The sequence below is a fragment of the Ptychodera flava genome, chromosome 20 (genome assembly GCF_041260155.1).
Source record: "Ptychodera flava strain L36383 chromosome 20, AS_Pfla_20210202, whole genome shotgun sequence".
Lineage (NCBI taxonomy): Eukaryota > Metazoa > Hemichordata > Enteropneusta > Ptychoderidae > Ptychodera > Ptychodera flava.
Genome location: NC_091947.1, coordinates 24,629,757 through 24,649,856, shown reverse-complemented (window position 1 = coordinate 24,649,856; position 20,100 = coordinate 24,629,757). Strand labels below are relative to the sequence as shown.

General features: G+C 36.2%; 1 protein-coding gene across 4 annotated transcripts in view; it reads right to left on the bottom strand.

The window, feature by feature from the left end:
* Positions 1-20,100, bottom strand: part of LOC139120383 (SH3 domain-binding protein 2-like) — a 49,923-nt gene that overhangs the window by 17,399 nt on the left and 12,424 nt on the right. For all 4 annotated transcript variants that reach the window (XM_070684763.1, XM_070684761.1, XM_070684762.1 and 1 more), the window contains exons 2-6: positions 18,492-18,568; positions 14,640-14,780; positions 13,524-13,626; positions 1,163-1,283; positions 486-547 (exon numbers count right to left, since the gene is read on the bottom strand). In XM_070684763.1, the coding sequence (XP_070540864.1) occupies positions 486-547; positions 1,163-1,283; positions 13,524-13,626; positions 14,640-14,780; positions 18,492-18,561 (497 nt within the window). In that variant the 5' untranslated portion in view covers positions 18,562-18,568. The remainder of the gene's footprint in view (positions 1-485; positions 548-1,162; positions 1,284-13,523; positions 13,627-14,639; positions 14,781-18,491; positions 18,569-20,100) is intronic.

The window sequence follows — 20,100 nt, the reverse complement described above, 5'->3', positions numbered from 1 at the left end:
AAGTTCTATCATGTAAAGTATCTAATCAAAGCTGAGATGCACGCATGATGGCAAAGTCAAGAAAAGAATATAGCATACAAAAATTTATCATATTGACACTAATGCAGTCATTTGTATGACTAAAATTGTAGTTGTAAGTACAGTTTCTTCTCAAAGCACCCCGCAGTAACATATAGTGATGAAAAGAGGGCAGCAGGGTGGGGCAAGCATACAGGGAGGAATGTATTGACAGGTTCAAAGTTACTTGCATGTAAAGTTAATTGCATGTAAATCATCATACAAAATTTGCATAATATCCATATATGGAAAGAGAGGCATGTCAACTATATTTACCAATAGACCATCACTAGCATGACGCAGAATTGATGGTGCGCTTGTTTTTATTTGGCCATCCTGGTGAAAATCATGGATTGGCTACTACAGATGACAGAATTACTTTGACATGCCCTACACCTGTCTGTACAAGAATTATGATTTCTACTTACTGTCCTGACACCTCTCCATGTGAAAATTTCTCCATTTCTGATTTGATGACTGCCATCCAAAGCTGTCAAAGGAATACATAAATCATTCTTAGCTACACTGTATCAGTCTCATTGTTTGTTTCTTTCAAATAACTTAACATCGATCTCCTTCTGGATGTTATCTGCATTTTTGATTTTTAATCATTTTTAATAAAATTTAATTGTTTCTTTCAGTCACTTTGAATCTCATTTTGTCATCATTCTGTGTGACAGGCATAAATAGTGAACTGTAAATAAATCTGACAAAACTTCTCCAGATATTTAACATGTAGGTTTCCGATAAGTTGAGAATTTTCTAAAATAGCATTATGTTCCATACACAAGCCCAAAACACATGATATGACAGTATGATATCAACTGTACACACGTGCTCTATTGAGATTCATATACCGCAATCTTATTAATCATTTAAGTGTCTTTGAGCAGTATAAGCACGCTTTCTTTTTCACTCTGGGTACTTTTCAAACACCTATTTGTACAAAGCACATTGTTAACATGAGTACTTGTATAATATGAGATTGAGAAGAGCATGACCCCCACCAAATTCTGTACATAATTGCCAAGGTACAGTGACTGCCTATGGTCTTCACATGCGAAAGCACTAATCAAGTACCATGTAAGAGAAATGGACCACCAACCTGCATTTCACGATCCGACCCCGTGGCGAAATACCATGCCCTTTCATCTGGCTTAATGTGGATTAATTTGAAGACAAATGATTTAGCATCTGGTGCAGCTATATCCATTGCACGCATCACCCTATAAAAATCAAATCATAGCAATGTCAACGTAGCTGTATTTGTCCATCTGTATTATTCATCTTCTCAACTGTACGGTACGTTGATGTGGGAAAGAAAATAACGATCCGGCAGTTTGTTCTGAATCCACAACTGCTGCCAAGTGCAGCATGTAACACGGCTGCCGGGGTGTCCTGTCCCATTTATCTAATCGTCTCAAAATGGACGAACTACGAGCAGACCTACGAGCTCGTACGAGCGAAGTACGAGTGACGTGATGTGCCGTACTTTCAAAGTACGAGTGACGTAATGCAGGTCCCAAAATCAACAAAAACAGCGTCGAACTGAGCGTTGAAAAAAAAAGACAAAATAGGATTCGAAATGAACGTAGAAACATGCCAAACAGAATGTCAAAGTGGGGTTCTGAGTACGGGTGCTAAAATATAGCAAATATGCGAAATAAACACGTAATGACTTGACTGATTTCAGCTTGAATATAGCAAGTACGGGAACGAGTTCAAAACGTCTTTCACGTGGGTAGGCCCTACTACTGACTTTGCAGCACTATATTTATAACACTGTTGACAAAATCTCAACAACAAATAAATTGTGGGTTCATCGTAATTGGTATTGCATGCATTAGTGAATTTTCAAAAATTACATTCATAATTGCATATATTTCAACTTGGGTAGCAAGAAAACCGACAACTCTGAGTGACTGGCATTGGGCGTTCGTTCGTGTGCAAACATCGCGTGCAAGTTACAGACGATGGGCGGTACGGTGGGAGTAGGCAATAATAGCGATAAACAAAACGGCCAGTTTAGCCTACCCACGATATTGTAATACAAACGTCATTCACCCTCTGATGTGATTTTCCTCTAATTAACGCCAAATAAATAAATATATTTGTAAAAATACATTATTACGTCGACGCCGACTTCATTGACGTCGACAAATCGACATCAGCATTTATACTATGACTGATGCCTGGAACTTATCTACCGAACTGAGTGTAGCTAGGTAAGTTTGGAATGTGATGAGTTGGTCTTGAGTGATGTTTTTTTGTTGTTCAGGAGCGCGAACGAACGAATTGAATATAGAAGTATCGAGCATCGATATCTTGTATGGCTTCTGCAAGTTCCGCGATGACAAACAGGAATATTGACCCCACAGTGACCTGACTATACCATTATTCAGTAGGCGGGGCCGTATTCTCAACAATACACACCAATAATAGTGTGGTTCCGATAATGTGCTTTTTCAAAACTTGAAGTTGAATGCGAGGTCAGAAAAATGTTAGTCTTTAAAATCATTGTTGGGTAGAGGTCATTTTCAAATAGACTGTACAATATGAGGTACACACGGGTGCCACAAAAACACCCGCCAACTCATAAAATCCTTCATATTATTCATTGTACACTGTGATTAACATAATGTGGTGATCAGATTATTTTGAGGTCATAAGCTGACTCGCGAGCCACGCAGGTTTTATGTATGTGAAATCATTGCACTTTTGAATTCGAGAAAGTTAAAAAGATTTACAACGGCGGTAGGTTCAAGTGCATTTCAACCAATCGAGGTCGACCGGCGGTCAACAAAATGAGCCAAAACTTATTGTCTCCAGCGGTCTGTCGCCAATCTCATAAACCAAGCCGACGTCAGATATTCTATAGGTGTCAATTATTTGCCTGATTTGCTCTCGTTTTGACTGTCTGAGTTTTCTATACCCGGGTGTTTCGACGGGTTATCACAAAGCAACGGTAACACCCTTACTATTGTTTTGCGCAGATTGACACACCAAAAATTGCTGTTTGAAAAGCTTTGACACCTCGTTAACTGATCATTATTTACGATGAGCTCTGTAATGAGAGTGTTACTTTTGTTTTCACAGCCTTACGTACAGGTATTTGGAACATGTATTGTTCGGAAGAGAAACTGTTTCAACCGTCCGATTTCTTTTGGCTTTGACATAGGCCTAAACGCAAATATACGTCAGAATCGGGCGCTATTTATTGCTTTTGGTCATACTAAATTCTGAAGAGAAACTTTCGATCGTCAGATTTCATTTGAATTTCATTAATACGATAGGCCTATTCGGAAGATAAAGTGTTTTGACTGTCGGATTTCATTCTCGTTAATGTATCTCAGTATCAGGCCTTATTTTATTGCTTTCGGTCGTACTAAATTCAGCCTGAGAAGAGAAACTGTTTCGATAACTTCAGATTGTCATGTTCGGACATTGCAACCTCTTCTTTGGTTCTTCTTTAACAGCTTAATGTTACAATCGACGTCTGCAAAAAAGTCTACCATCGTGGCGTATAATAAGTCAGAGTGTCGCGTCGTCTCCAGTCTTGACCCGTACGTACAGACTCGTCCGAAAGTCAAAGCCTAAAAGTATTCCTCCGCACTGCACTGAACCCGCTCTCACGACCAAAAAAATAATCATACGAAGTTCACACCCGCTCCTACTTCCGAGTTTCGAATATACACAGAAAATGTGTCTAAGCGTTCGTTTGTCGTAAAATCCTTTCACATAAACAAAAATCTTTCATCCATGGAATACAACTCAGTCCTAGGCGTATTCATAAAAAATTACGTCAATGACACTGTAGCTCCCATCCTGGACTATTTAGTGTTTGTTCTCTGGTCAGATATTTGAACATGTGTGAAAGGGATAAAGTGCATGAAGTGAAAATACTTAAATGAAATGTACTGGAGACAGTGAAATATGTTTAATGTAATTATTCAGAATATAAAATGGAAAAAATACAGAATTAGAAATATCGAATACTGTGATACAACCATTAACTAAACAAGTTATTGACAATGACAGTCCCTACTTGTAATAGGAGTATTAGTCTTGATGGGGCAGGAAAATGTGGTCATTAAGAAGTATCACTGGAGTGTATATGTTGAGATCTATGGGCACATAGGTCTATGTCGTTGTTCCCAATTTGAAACACATGAGGCATGTCTAAGTTATGGTTCTAAATTGGGAAAAAGATCAGACCTCTAGCAGTATTGGCCAGCCAAGAAATACATATGCGCATTATAAATGAGGTACAAGATGTGACATCTTAAGGTCTAATATCCTATCAAAATTGGAGGGTATAGAACTTGTGGTTACTGAAATATGCATATATATGTATAATCAAGGTCAAAGGTCATCGAGGTCACATGACATTTTGAAAAAAAAAATTATATTGCTAATTAATCCCTATATGCCAAAAAATCAGATCTCTAGCTCTATTTGCTTGTCCAGAATTAGATGTGTACATAATTAATGAGGTAAAGCGTGTGTTGTCATAAGGTCTCCCATCCTACTAAATACAAAGGACATAGCACTTGTGGTTACTTATTTATTGACATAAACATATATTTTAGGTAAAAGGTCATCGAGGTCACATGACATTTGGTCAAAAAATTGTATTGCTAAGTTATCCCTATATACCAAATATCAGACATCCAGCTCTATTGGCTCTCTCAGAATGAGATATGCGCATAATTACTGAGGTACAGTATGTGGCGTCATCAGGTGTCCCATCATACCAAACATGAAGGGTGTAGCACTTGTGGTTACCGAGTTATGGAAAAATATGTATATTTGAGGTCAAAGGTCACCGAGGTCACATGACATTTGGTCAAAAAATTGTTTTGCTAAGTTATCCCTATATACCAAAAATCAGACCTCTAGCTCTATTGGCTCGCTCAAAATTAGATATGTGCATAATTAATGAGGTACAATATGTGGTGTCATAAGGTGTCCCATCATACCATACATGAAGGCTGTAGCACTTGTGGTTACTGAGTTATGGACAAATATGTATATTTGAGGTCAAAGGTCACCGAGGTCACGTGACATTTTGTCAAAAAAATTGTATTGCTAAGTTATCCCTATATACCAAAAATCAGACCTCTAGCTCTATTGGCTCGCTCAAAATTAGATATGCACATAATTAATGAGGTACAATATGTGGCGTCATAAGGTGTCCCATCATACCATACATGAAGGCTGTAGCACTTGTGGTTACTGAGTTATGGACAAATATGTATATTTGAGGTCAAAGGTCACCCAGGTCACGTGACATTTTGTCAAAAAAATTGTTTTGCTAAGTTATCCCTATATACCAAAAATCAGACCTCTAGCTCTATTGGCTCGCTCAAAATTAGATATGTGCATAATTAATGAGGTACAATATGTGGCGTCATAAGCTGTCCCATCATACCATATATGAAGGGTGGTAGCACTTGTGGTTACTGAGTTATGGACAAATATGTATATTTGAGATCAAAGGTCATCAAGGTCACATGACATTTTGTCAAAATATCTGAGATATCTGTGTGAACGGATGGACTCATGGATGGACGAACAGACGGACATAACCCAATCTATAAGCTCACTGGACTTCATCCGTGGGGACTAAAAATTGTGTCACTGCATCCTTTTTGCAATATGAATACGATGAGAAACTAAATTTTTATTTTTCGTGGCCTTTATACATGGGAGTCTATGGAGATCTGCCTTATACATGGGAGTCTATGGACGTGTAAACTAAAAATATGCAAATTTTGCCCAAATTTGGCAAAGGTCACTCCTATGCACTTCCATACCAAGTTTCAAATCAATCGGACTTGTGGTTTGAGAGCAGGAGATTTTTTGACCAAAAATTACAAAAAAATTATGGGAGAAAATTACAAAAAAATTCATGAAAAATAGCAAGTCCAAGATACTGACCCAAGATGTGCACAATCATTTCATGTCAGCCCAAAGTACTTACATGCTAATTTTTCATGTAATCTGCTCAGTGGTTATTGAGTTTTTTCAATTTTGACTGTTTTTACATTTTTTCACTTAATTTGCATATTTTTGGCAATGACAACTTCATTTGAACAAAATCTCATCTACAGCCCATCATCCATGTACACACCAAATATCAAGATGAAATGTACAGCGGTTTTGGAGTTTTTGATGTTGACGGACAGACATACAGACATACAGACATACAGACATACATACATACAGACATTTCCCTAGCCTATAAGAATAGCTTCCATTGCCATACATACATATGGCTATGGGAGCTAAAAATTAGGTCAAAAGGCATGTGTGACTTACGTCACTCGTAATATGAAAGTACGAGGCCGTACTTCTGCTCGTACAATGTCAGTTTCGAGACAATTACATACCTCCCTGTCCTGTATATGCATGTACATGTTCACTTTGTGGTAGAGACCATATGTAGACCTATGTGGTAGACCATGTGAAGACGTGTACAATGTATGTAGACTGATGTGGTAGACTATGTGAAGATGTGTACAACGTATGCAGACCTATGTGGTGGACTATGTGAAGATGTGTACAATGTATGTAGACCTATGTGGTAGACTATGTGAAGATGTGTACAATGTATGTAGACCTATGTGGTAGACTATGTGAAGATGTGTACTATGTATGTAGACCTATGTGGTGGACTATGTGAAGATGTGTACAATGTATGTAGACTGATGTGGTAGACTATGTGAAGATGTGTACAACGTATGCAGACCTATGTGGTGGACTATGTGAAGATGTGTACAATGTATGTAGACCTACGTGGCAGACCATATGAAGATGTATACAATGTATGTAGACCTATCCGGTATGTGGTAGACCATATGAAAATATACAATGTATGTAGACCATGTGTAGACACACAATTTATGTAGACCTGACCTGTACAGCTACTCTATTTGTAGAACCTGACGTGTTGTGCGACTTGATTGTTAATTAATGAATTATGTTGACTTATGAATATTTATTTGTGTGACTCTTTGTTGTACTGCTGTCATACTGATGGTCTACCCCAGAAACTATGTACATGCAGATGAGCCACAAGACTAAACTTCCCTGCAATTATGCAACATGACATTACTGTAAAAATAGCGTCAATGACACTGTAGCTCCCATCCTTGACTATTTAGTGTTTGTTCTCTGGTCAGATATTTGAACATGTGTGAAAGGGATAAAGTGCATGAAGTGAAAATACTTAAATGTAATGTACTGGAGACAGTGAAATATGTTTAATGTATTTATTCAGAATATAAAATGGAAAAAATACAGAATTAGATATATCGAATACTGTGATACAACAATTAACTCAACGAGTCATTTACAATGACATAGTCCCCACTTGTAATAGGAGTATTAGTCTTGATGGGGCAGGAAAATGTGGTCATTAAGAAGTATCACTGGAGTGTATATGTTGAGATCTATGGGCACATTGGTCTATGTCGTTGTTCCCAATTTGAAACACATGAGGCATGTCTAAGTTATGGTTCTAAATCGGGAAAAAAGATCAGACCTCTAGCAGTATTGGCCAGCCAAGAAATACATATGCGCATTATAAATGACGTACAAGATGTGACATCTTAAGGTCTAATATCCCAGGGTTCTCAAAAATTTTTGAAGTAGGCGGAAAATTCAGAGAAGTAGGCTTATAGCTTCTGTGTGCAACCAGGTTCCCTGGGCGGGCGGATGGGGGGGGGGGGGGGGGGGGGAGGAGACAGTTCTAAGCAATTTCATGCATTCTTATACAGTGTATAAAAGGCTATTCCAACATACACACAGGGGGGAGGGTCTCAGGGAGGGTGTGCAAGAAATTTTTAAAATTTGAAGACATTTTGGAGTAATTTCATGCATCATTGTACTGTATGAAAGACCATTTCAGCATGAGAGTGTTAAGGATTATTTTTAAATTTGAAGACATTTCTGAGCAATTCCATGCATTCTTATACAGTGTATAGAAGGCTATTTCAAAGGGGGAGAGGGTTTCAGGGACGGGATCCCTCGTCCCTGTGGGCAAGAAATTTTTACATTTTGAAGACATTTTTGAGTAATTTTATGCATTCTTGTACAGTATTAAAGACCATTTCAGAATACAGAATAATCATTATCATTGCCAATTACAACATGTTTTCAAGGGATAAAGTTTAAAAAAGACAGAAAAATTAATTTGATATCACTCGGGCCTGTCAACTGCATTCAGTTGACATGGATAATAGCAAAATTTCACCAGACTGTTGTGTAGAATTATGTTTAGCTCATGACTTGAACAAACATTTTGAAATACATCAGAGAATGGGGTCTAGGGTTTTTACAACCCACGTAACGATCCGCTAGAATCCTGACCAGCCTGGCTGTACAAAGTGTTTTACTGATTTAAATAAACTTGATTGAAGATACAGTAAAATCAAAGAGTTTATTCAATTCAATGAATTATAGGAACACAATTTTCAGTGATTTTAATTCACTGTACTAATTTCACAATAAAACGAATCCGCGAGCTGATTATTGATTTTTTGCTGATGTTGAATATAATTGAAAAAGAGAGCTAAATTTCAGTGTTCATGTTTGATAAAACCTCAAACTAACGACACTGAACGCCAGCCTGCACTACACCGTGTGTGTACAAAGCACCGGTAGTCAATTGTAACACAGTACATACAACGCGATATCGGTCGACCTGAAATTTGACACTGTCATCGACGTAGCGTTTCAGAAGTACGAAGAGTGAGACCAAGTAATTTTTTGTTTATTTAGATTTGATCTAAACCTCCCAAAACCAACAGACAAAGTCAGAAAATCAAAGTTTTCAAGCGTCGACTTTCTCTTCCGCGATGCACACAACCATGGCCCCTCCACAAAACGTGATGTCGATCGACTTGAGTTGACATCGTGATCGACCATGGATAGATTGATGTGGCGTTTCGAAAGTATGAAAAATGAGACTCAGTAACTTGTGGTCGCTTTAGATTTGATCAAAAACCTACCAAACCCATCAGACTAGGCCCTACTCTTACGCAGAAAACAAAAGCTCTCAAGCGTCGACTTTCTCTTCCGCATTTGAGCGAAACAAAAGTCGGCTTCATTCGGAAATGGTCGGCTATTCGCGGGCATAACGTAATTGTATGTTAGTCCAATTTTCGGCTATACCCGATGTGCACGTCGGAATAATTCGGGCTGTGATCGGGCGAGCGAGGTTGACCTCGAGAGCGTTTCCCAGTCACGGTGTAGAGTACAACACGTTCGCTGATCGCGGTACTACAGTGATAGCAACATATAGCCACATCGGCACTTCTGAAATATTATCTGCGGCTTACAAGACCACCAAAAAAATCTAATTATTGTTATCAAAACCAGAATTTCCGGGCCAGAGAGCGAAACAGTGCTGAAAAGTAGCCGGCCAAAATACTAAAGTAGCCGGTCAATTTGGCCGGCATCCGGCTAAAAATGAACACGCTGAATATCCTATCAAAATTGGAGGGTATAGAACTTGTGGTTACTGAGATATGCATATATATGTATAATCAAGGTCAAAGGTCATCGAGGTCACATGACATTTTGGAAAAAAAAATTATATTGCTAATTTATCCCTATATGACAAAAATCAGATCTCTAGCTCTATTTGCTTGCCCAGAATTAGATGTGTACATAATTAATGAGGTAAAGCGTGTGTTGTCATAAGGTCTCCCATCCTACTAAATACAAAGGACATAGCACTTGTGGTTACTTATTTATTGACATAAACATATATTTTAGGTAAAAGGTCATCGAGGTCACATGACATTTGGTCAAAAAATTTCTCTCCTATAGTTATCCCTATATACCAAAAATCAGACATCCAGCTCTATTGGCTTGCTCAGAATGAGATATGTGCATAATTGTTGAGGTACAGTATGTGGTGTCATACGGTGTCCAACCATACCAAATATGAAGGGTGTAGCACTTGTGGTTACTGAGTTATGGACAAATATGTATATTTGAGGTCAAAGGTCACCGAGGTCACGTGACATTTTGTCAAAAAAATTGTATTGCTAAGTTATCCCTATATACCAAAAATCAGACCTCTAGCTCTATTGGCTCGCTCAAAATTAGATATGCACATCTTTAATGAGGTACAATATGTGGCGTCATAAGGTGTCCCATCATACCATACATGAAGGCTGTAGCACTTGTGGTTACTGAGTTATGGACAAATATGTACATTTGAGGTCAAAGGTCACCAAGGTTATGTGACATTTTGTCAAAAAAATTGTATTGCTAAGTTATCCCTATATACCAAAAATGAGACCTCTAGCTCTATTGGCTCGCTCAAAATTAGATATGCGCATAATTAATGAGGTACAATATGTGGCGTCATAAGGTGTCCCATCATACCATACATGAAGGGTGTAGCACTTGTGGTTACTGAGTTATGGACAAATATGTATATCTGAGGTCAAAGGTCACCAAGGTCACGTGACATTTTGTCAAAAAAATTGTATTGCTAAGTTATCCCTATACACCAAAAATCAAACCGCTAGCTCTATTGGCTCGCTCAAAATTAGATATGCGCGTAATTAATGAGGTACAATATGTGGCGTCATAAGGTGTCCCATCATACCATACATGAAGGCTGTAGCACTTGTGGTTACTGAGTTATGGACAAATATGTATATTTGAGGTCAAAGGTCACCGAGGTCACGTGACATTTTGTCAAAAAAATTGTATTGCTAAGTTATCCCTATATACCAAAAATCAGACCTCTAGCTCTCTTGGCTCGCTCTAAATTAGATATGCGCATAATAAATGAAGTACAATATGTGGCGTCATAAGGTGTCCCATCATACCATATATGAAGGGTGGCAGCACTCGTGGTTACTAAGTTATGGACAAATATGTATATTTGAGGTCAAAGGTCACCGAGGTCACATGACATTTTGTCAAAAAAATTGTTTTGCTAAGTTATCCCTACATACCAAAAATCAGACCTCTAGCTCTATTGGCTCGCTCAAAATTAGATATGTGCATAATTAATGAGGTACAATATGTGGCGTCATAAAGGTGTTCCATCATACCATATATGAAGGGTGGCAGCACTCGTGGTTACTGAGTTATGGACAAATATGTATATTTGAGATCAAAGGTCATCAAGGTCACATGACATTTTGTCAAAATATCCGAGATGTCTGCGTGAACGGATGGACTCACGGATGGACGAACAGACGGACATGACCCAATCTATAAGCCCACTGGACTTCATCCATGGGGACTAAAAATTGTGTCACTGCATCCTTTTTGCAATATGAATACGATGAGAAACTAAATTTTTTTTTCGTGGCCTTATACATGGGAGTCTATGGAGATCTGCCTAATACATGGGAGTCTATGGACGTGTAAACTAAAAATATGCAAATTTCACCACGATTTGCCCAAATTTGGGAAAGGTCACTCCTATGAACTTCCATACCAAGTTTCAAATCAATCGGACTTGTGGTTTCAGAGAAGATTTTTTGACCAAAAATGGGAGAAATTACAAAAAAATTCATGAAAAATAGCAAGTCCAAGATACTGACCCAAGATGTGCACAATCATTTCATGTCAGCCCAAAGTACTTACATGCCAATTTTTCATGTAATCTGCTCAGTGGTTATTGAGTTTTTTCAATTTTGACTGTTTTTACATTTTTTCACTTAATTTGCATATTTTTGGCAATGACAACTTCATTTGAACAAAATCTCATCTACAGCCCATCATCCATGTACACACCAAATATCAAGATGAAATGTACAGCGGTTTTGGAGTTTTTGATGTTGACGGACAGACATACAGACATACAGACATACAGACACAGACATACAGACACACAGACATACAGACATACATACATACAGACATTTCCCTAGCCTATAAGAATAGCTTCCATTGCCATATATACATATGGCTATGGGAGCTAAAAACCCATCAATTTGACCAGAAAAAATAATTACGATTTTAAATTGTTGCATTATTAGAAATTAACAAAGCCAAAATAAATTTAGTGGTCGAAATATCAGGGATTTCAACCTTTGTGACAGTTCGTAAGTGATATGCTTACAGTCTTGGATGATTGAAACATATAAAGGTGACTTTTCTGAAGTCCCGACTTAGACATTCTGTGCAGTATATTAATCATTGTATTATTCTGTTTATTTTATCAAAAATAGAATGTTCAACACAGCTTGTCATGATTGGTTGATCAAATTATTAGAGATTGAGAAAGTCTCAATTTCCATCTGTGGCTGAATTGATAAGTGTAAAAGAAAAGTACGTTTAGAGAAAATAATAGGGTGGTCGAATTAATAGAGTGGTTGAATTATTAGGGTTTTTACGATAACACCATTGTGAGCAATCACCTCTGCTGATACAGTTCCCATGAAATCAAAACTGCAATATTTTAGCTCATTCAGTCCCGCATGTAACTGAAACAAAGGCTACCGGTATTTAAACAGCGTGGTGTTACCCAGTTGCAGATTCATAAAACACTATGGGGTAAAACACTCAAGTACTGGAATTCAAAGACATCTAAAAAGGCTGAGAGAGGCCTTGTCAACATATGAAGGCGCTGTCTGACGTGTTTTTTGAGGCATACCACTATCAACTCTATATAGAATATCCCTGCTTTTATATCTTTGAGGCACAGCAAATTTGATGCTTTTGTCTGATATTGCTGACAGAATCAAAACACACTTCACCAGGCAAAAACATAACAATAATTCGATGGTTCTTGCAAGTTACAGTGATGATATTAAAGCTTTCCAGAATTGTGTCTTACGATCCTTTTCAGTGAACTAATCCTGTCAGAGGCACTCAAAATATCTGGACTTGGACAAAATACCATTAAATACTACTATGCTGGCAGTTTCAAAGAAGTTTAAAATCCAAATATCGGTTGATATCATAGAAGATAAAGGACAAAACTATAGATAACAAATAGACACATTTTGAAAATGCTCGATATTTCCAACAGTTGATTTAGTACCCACTGGAGTTTTTTATTTTGCAAGGTACATGTCTTACAAAATACTCTGAAACCTGCAACTTTTGATAATTTTTTCAGTTTTTGGTAGCATGTGTCAGCTACAGTTTCTTGATCTACTTCACATAGCATGTTGAAATACCCAGTACTCTGCTTGTCGACACTGACAAAACTCACAATATTGTGTATATATATATCCTGCATAGTGCTGATATAATCAAACTCAGGTTCAGTCATTCATTCACCTATCAGCGTTAATGCATGTTGCACACTGACACATGACATTGACAAAACCAAAGTCTGGGTAAAACAACTCTAAATCACAAAAGCAGAGAAAAAAATTGTCAGACATGACAGTTACACTACGTAGCTTTGAGAAAAAACAATAAATTACAGTATTTCACTTTGGTAAACTGAAACATATTTGATGGAAATTCCTGCTTACCTTGAGTACCCCAGTAAACTGAAACAATTACGAGGTTTTTTGCTAGAGTCACTATTGTAAATATAAAGACAGCCTTTATGTATAATCATGTAGCTGTTTTTCCCTGCAAATTAAAACAAAAGATCAGCTGTTATGGTACAAGAAAAATGCCTGTAAAAGCAATGTATTTTGTTAACTGACATTGAATTTCGTAAAGAGATCACATTTAATAGGGGAAGACTGCATAACTTGCATGGTACCTGAAACCCAAGTCCTTGCCTGACCAACTCGGGTGACAAACAGAAGACTTCTAATCCCTCAAGGTGTATATTGTTATGTTTATCTAATCCAGCTGGTGCCATTGTAGTGCCATTGTAGGAAAGGCAGGTCTGTGAAATTGATCCTCATAGGGAAGTAGGGTATTCCTAAGTTAATGGAGCCTTCCCATAAGATTCTCTGACCAAGTTGGAAGTAGTAAATAAAATTATATCCCTTTTTAAACATAAAAAAAAATCATTTCCTTATTTTTAATACACCAGAATTGTATGCTTGTGAAAATGAATGAAAGCCTTGCTACAACAGGTGAATCTAATATTAGAGAGTGCTATTTTCATACATGTACACAGGCATTGAGGAAGTCCATGATTTTCGCTTAGTTTTTTTTTCTCAGGAAATTTAAAGTTTTCCATTTCAATAAGAAGGAAGAGAAAAGCAGGGAAATAAATGTGAAAGTTATTTGTCTCTTGTTACTGATAAAATCTTGGGTCTACCTGTCAATGAATGAAAATATGGCTTTTGTACAGAGATAAAACGTCATGGTATATTCTATCAATGCAAAGTTGGAATGTCATAAATTGTGACATGCTGAAGTAATCAATGTTATGTACATGATAAAATTCCTATGAAAATGGTTGCAAGACAGCTACACAATGCGATTATGGGGAAAAATAAACTAAAGTGCACATTTATGTCACTGTAAATGGTCCTTCCTTGATGTGTAAACCACATCTGTTGAAATCATCGAAAGCATGTCACAGTAATTGCTCCAGAAAGTTGGAAACATTTATATCCATATATACGAGATTCCCAGTTAATATCACCTCAGTGTGTCTAGGAAGGGAAAAAATGTGTACATACATCTATTTCTCAGCATGGGTATCTTGGAAGCCACAACTCGAATTTTTAAATTAAGTGAATCATTCATCTTCTCCCTTTCTCGTTTGTACACCCATCCAACATGGGCCACGTTTTCATCATCTTTAAGTAAATCTTGCGCACCTATATGGTGAAGAATTGAATAAACAATGACCTACATGGTGAAGAATTGAATAAACAATGACTGGGTATGTGTGAATACATAACGGGAACAAAACAGTGACACTACATGTGTATGTACCTGTATGATAATATCATATACACTGAGTATACATACAAAGTGGCAAGACTGAAGAGCACAGGGTCCACACAGCAATTTTACAAATCAATAAAATCCTAGGAGGTTCAGTTGCTGCACAAAGCTATTAGATTACCCCCTAAGAAACTTTATAGTTTTCATTACGATGGTTGGATCAAGATACAGGCCTTGCAACGGAGTCTGTTTGTCGATGGGAACATAATTAATAAGGTCATGAATACCTGTACATGTATACTAACTGTTGGTGATTTTGAAATAATACGATGAAACTACCTATCTGATGTATGTGTCAAAGGTCACTGTACTAATTTCAAGGGAATCAGGCAAGCACTTTTAACACACACTGATTAAAGCCCCAGTAATTCTAACTTTCAATGATTTTTTCATTATTTTTATTTTATATATCAATTGCAACTACTTTTTCTATTCCCCAAAGTATGTTGAAACACCAACTATTTAGCTTGTCAACTTTAATATCGTTCAAATGTGTAAAATGCATTTTATTGTTTACATTTGAATTTTAGTCCAGACAACAAGTCACTTTTCAACAATAATGATGCAGTTTACACACATATGGGCTGAGTTGACAAGCTTAACACTGCGTACATGTATATCAACATTCTTTGGGGAGAAGAACAAGGAATTATGGTTCACATTCAAAATAAAAATGGTGAAATGATCATCAAAAGTTAACATTACTGGGCCTTTAACAAACATCCTACGAAGCTTAATATCACTGATATTTAAAGATTGGATTGCAAACAACCCTAACAATCTGAAACGTAAATCTCTGAGAATACTTGTGGTATTTCGCAAGATTTTTTTACTTGAAAAAATTTCCTAATAACAACTGATGTTCCCTAATTTCAGAGCAGTTTGAGCACTAAAATGAAAACAGGGACCATGAAATTTACTAGCTATAAGGGCAGTGATTTCCAAGGGCAGTGATTTCCAAGAGTTTTGACCATAACGGCAAGTTTCCTACAAAGTAATTGGATATCAGAACCTTGGCACAACTTAAACATTATGGAAAGACAGGTTTCTGGTTGGCATATTTTACTGACAAGATGAAACATCTGTACATGTCTATGAAATTGATGTCCACACAGAGATAGGTAATGTCTATTTGTATTTAACAATATGAAGTTATGGTGTTGGTACCAACAGCACTACAACTAATGCACCAATTGTTTTTAAAGGGACAAAGTTGGCCATTTTTCATGAATTTTGTTTGATATGAGATTCTGGTAGTACTTACCATATTGTTTGACATGTTGAAAGATACAGAATTAATGCATGATCATGCATTTAATTTGTCTAAATTGGGGTCGAATATATGCATGATCACCCATTCATTATCTTTCAACATGTCAAACAATAGAAGTAGAGTCTCGTATCAAACACAATTCATGAAAAATGGCTGACTTTGTCCCTTTAAGGTAGAACATGCCTCGGGGACAGATATTCTGACTTTCAAATTTCTACAATTCCTTTCTGATCTACCACTTGTGGGGGCTCATTCTAAAGCTCTTGGAGAAAGAAAAACTTTCACCATCTTAGTTTTTCGAAAATCCGAAATTTGATTTTCCCTTATAGAGTTAACACAGGGATGGTGGCCATTTTGAATTTCAAATATCGCAAAATGTACGGCAATTTGTTACACTAGTTCCAAACTTTGCAAGGTGACCCCGATTTTTATTTTTGATTTGGTAAGAGAATGTTTTTTTCTGAAAAGTACTTTACAATGTACATTCAGTCAATTGGATTGCCCTTGTGAAATTGACAGCTGTCAACATGAACTGTGATTACAAACCCTGTTTATTCTTCAAAAAAAAAAGAGCGTACTTATTTTGAAAGACTGAAATTTTCACATAACTCGAGATAACCCATAAACTCAATATAATTTACACACAGATACTGCTTGTTGAAATTTAGCAAAATCTTCTTTATCTACAGAAATTTACAGAGTAATATTCAGAATGATCTTTTTGCTGTCTGTTCATTCTAATCGCAAATTTACCAAGAAATGGAAAAAGATGAACAGCCATGGTGAACTATGACCTGTATTTTTTTCAAAGAAATTCTTGGGCATATAATTACAAAAAGTATAATTTGTTGTACACTGTTAGACAGAATTAACTCTTTTCATCACTTGGTACGAAATAACACAGAGAATGGATAATATGTACCTGCACATAGACTAATGTTAAAATATATACACATTTGAAAAGATATTTCATTAACCTTTTGTGAAAAACCAGGAAACTACAATAACCACCCCTGAGATAAGAGTTCAAAGAGTCAAAAGAGATCAAAGTTTATTCAACAATACAGTAGTCATGACCTTTGACATTCCTTCTTTTCAACAATGAGGAAGTGGGTCAATGTTATCACAAAAGACACAGAACATTTATCAAAAGACCATTTTGAATTTTAAATAGAAAATCTCGCCATATATATTATTTTGAAATTACTGAAATATTCCTTTTAATAATTTTTACCGAATATACATTTTCCTGGAAAAATATTTTAAAGCCCCATCACATTCTGTTGTTCCCTTCATCAAGTTTTGTAAGATTCGGATTCTGTATTAGAGAATACAAGTCCTCACAAAGTGTTCCTTTCCCAGAATACCGGTGTGCACATGTCCTGTATGAGCAAGTCATATGGTACTGAACCATCACTGAGATTACATTGTTTCACTTCATCACAGAAAGATTACCACTGCAATATCTGTATTTGTACATTCTCTTACTATTTTATCAAAACTGATTTACCATCAATCTCAAACATTCACAGATCAAAACTTACTCACTGAATGTCCTGTTACAGTTTATGCTTTGACGGCAAACATATTGTTCAGGTTATAAAAGTGTTTACATTTTCTGTGTTTCATCCACCAATGAAAATCAAAATATTCAAAGGTTAAAGGTCAACTGTTACTTGGGAAGACTCACTTTGCTCTGTACACTCACAATTTCACAAATGTTTCTCTCACATTCAAAAATCCTTATTCCCTCTTTCTACATTCCTATACTCAATGTCATAGAGTATGATAAATGAAAAAAAGACACCAATCTGTATTAGGTATCATCTAAAATGTCTACTCTGAAATCCAGAAACAGTGAGCCAATATTGACATCAATGACCAATAAAGCTAGTTTCACAACTTCACTTCCACATAGGTGTTGTGATAATTGACTATTTGAATTAATTTAACAATTCCCGTTAGCCCTGTTTATTGAGGTCAAACTTCACCACCTAAAGCAACAGAATCAGACAAAATTTTTGACGCGAAAGGGCAAGGACATTTTCATCCATCCAACATTTGTTCTGTAGGCCCTGAAAGCACTTGCGCTGTACTTGGAAGAAGACTGTGGAAATATTTTATACTTTACAAGCCTTTTAATAAAGAACAGTATTTCATGTAGAATTTAAACACTGACTCATAAACATTTTCAACCCTTTCATCCAGTTTTCTCTCTCTAGAGGTTGAATTTTATCACTGAAAACAACGGGACCACTGTAGTTTAAAGGGTTAAAGAAGTCTGCAGAAGGATGTGTGAGTTGCTCACCTATCGTTGACATGGGCTCTACAGGCCCCTTGTAACCACCTCTCTGTATTGTCGGAAGAGTACTCGCCATGTTACCCCTATGGAAAAATAAATAATATGAACATGATCACTATTGGATTTCACGTGACACAAGATTCCTGAGTCTCTGCCCTTGCAATATTGTACATTCTGTATTTCATTCTGTATTTAGCAATCATTCAATTAAAGAGATTTCCCAAACTTTATTTTAGTGTGTGAATTATGAAAACCATGTTATAGGAGATGATATTTGATAAGTTTTTCAATAACTTTGTTGGTCATCTTTCACTGGTGATTCCTGATTTTGCCATGTGAATTTATCAAAACCACGTTATTACAGATCATTCTGAGAAATCTTTCAGTAAGTTTGTTGATCATCTCCAACATTGCATGCAGTGGCACTGATTCACCAATAACACACAGAGCTAACATTCACATGATTGTACATTGTATAGCATCACTAGCAGTTCTGGTTTTGAAGATAACCTTACATTACTTGTGCTTTATTTGTCCAGGAAACTCTTTTTGTACCAGGAAAAGTGAGATAAGGTTATTGCTCTCTTTTTTTGAGATTTCGCAAGAACATCAATGACAAACTGGTGATAATTGTGTTTATTTGATATTGAAGGCAATTTTATTTTTTTGCGATTTTCAGGTCCCGACAAAGTTCATAACAATTTATCATTGGCAAAAATTTGCAGAATTTCACTGTTTACACGCATACAAATAGTTAATTGCATACACACACACGAACAGCACATGAACATAGTATACTATTACTTTCACCACACCAGTGTTTACAAAATGGAGTTGTTGTGGACAAGAACATCCTAAAAAGTAAAACAGTAAACACAAAAATGTATAGACACATATCAACTTAAATACCAGTTTAAACTACACCTATATGTACTGGATGCACACATGGTACACGTACATGGACATGATACAGCTATACACATTTACCAGGGCATGTACTGTCGACAAAGCACATATATAAATGCACATTCGTATGGTCATCATACTCGTGTACATCTATGACTCAAGTGTACAAACATATACATTCATATGTACATGCCTTGATCTATTACATGTATATATGTAATACTACTGATAGGTATGTTTGCATATGTATATGTACACAAACATTGATACATGTGACACATACATACATACATATCCACACATATACAAACACATATGTTCATATGTACACATATACAAAAATATATATATATATATATATATAATATATATATAACTATATATATATATATATATATATAATATATATATATATATATATATATATATACATATATATATATATATATATATATATATATATATATATATATATATATATATACACACATACATAAAAGCATAAATACATAGTATATGTTCTATACAGAGAGATACAGACAATACAACTGACATATATACAAACAAACATAAGAGAAATAATAATAGCATCGAATCCAAATTTGGTGTTTTAACAGGTAAGGACATAGAGTAACAAGAAATGTTTTGCCGTGAAAGACGACACCTAAGTGACTATATTGGAATTACATTGTTTGCTAGATACTCAGAT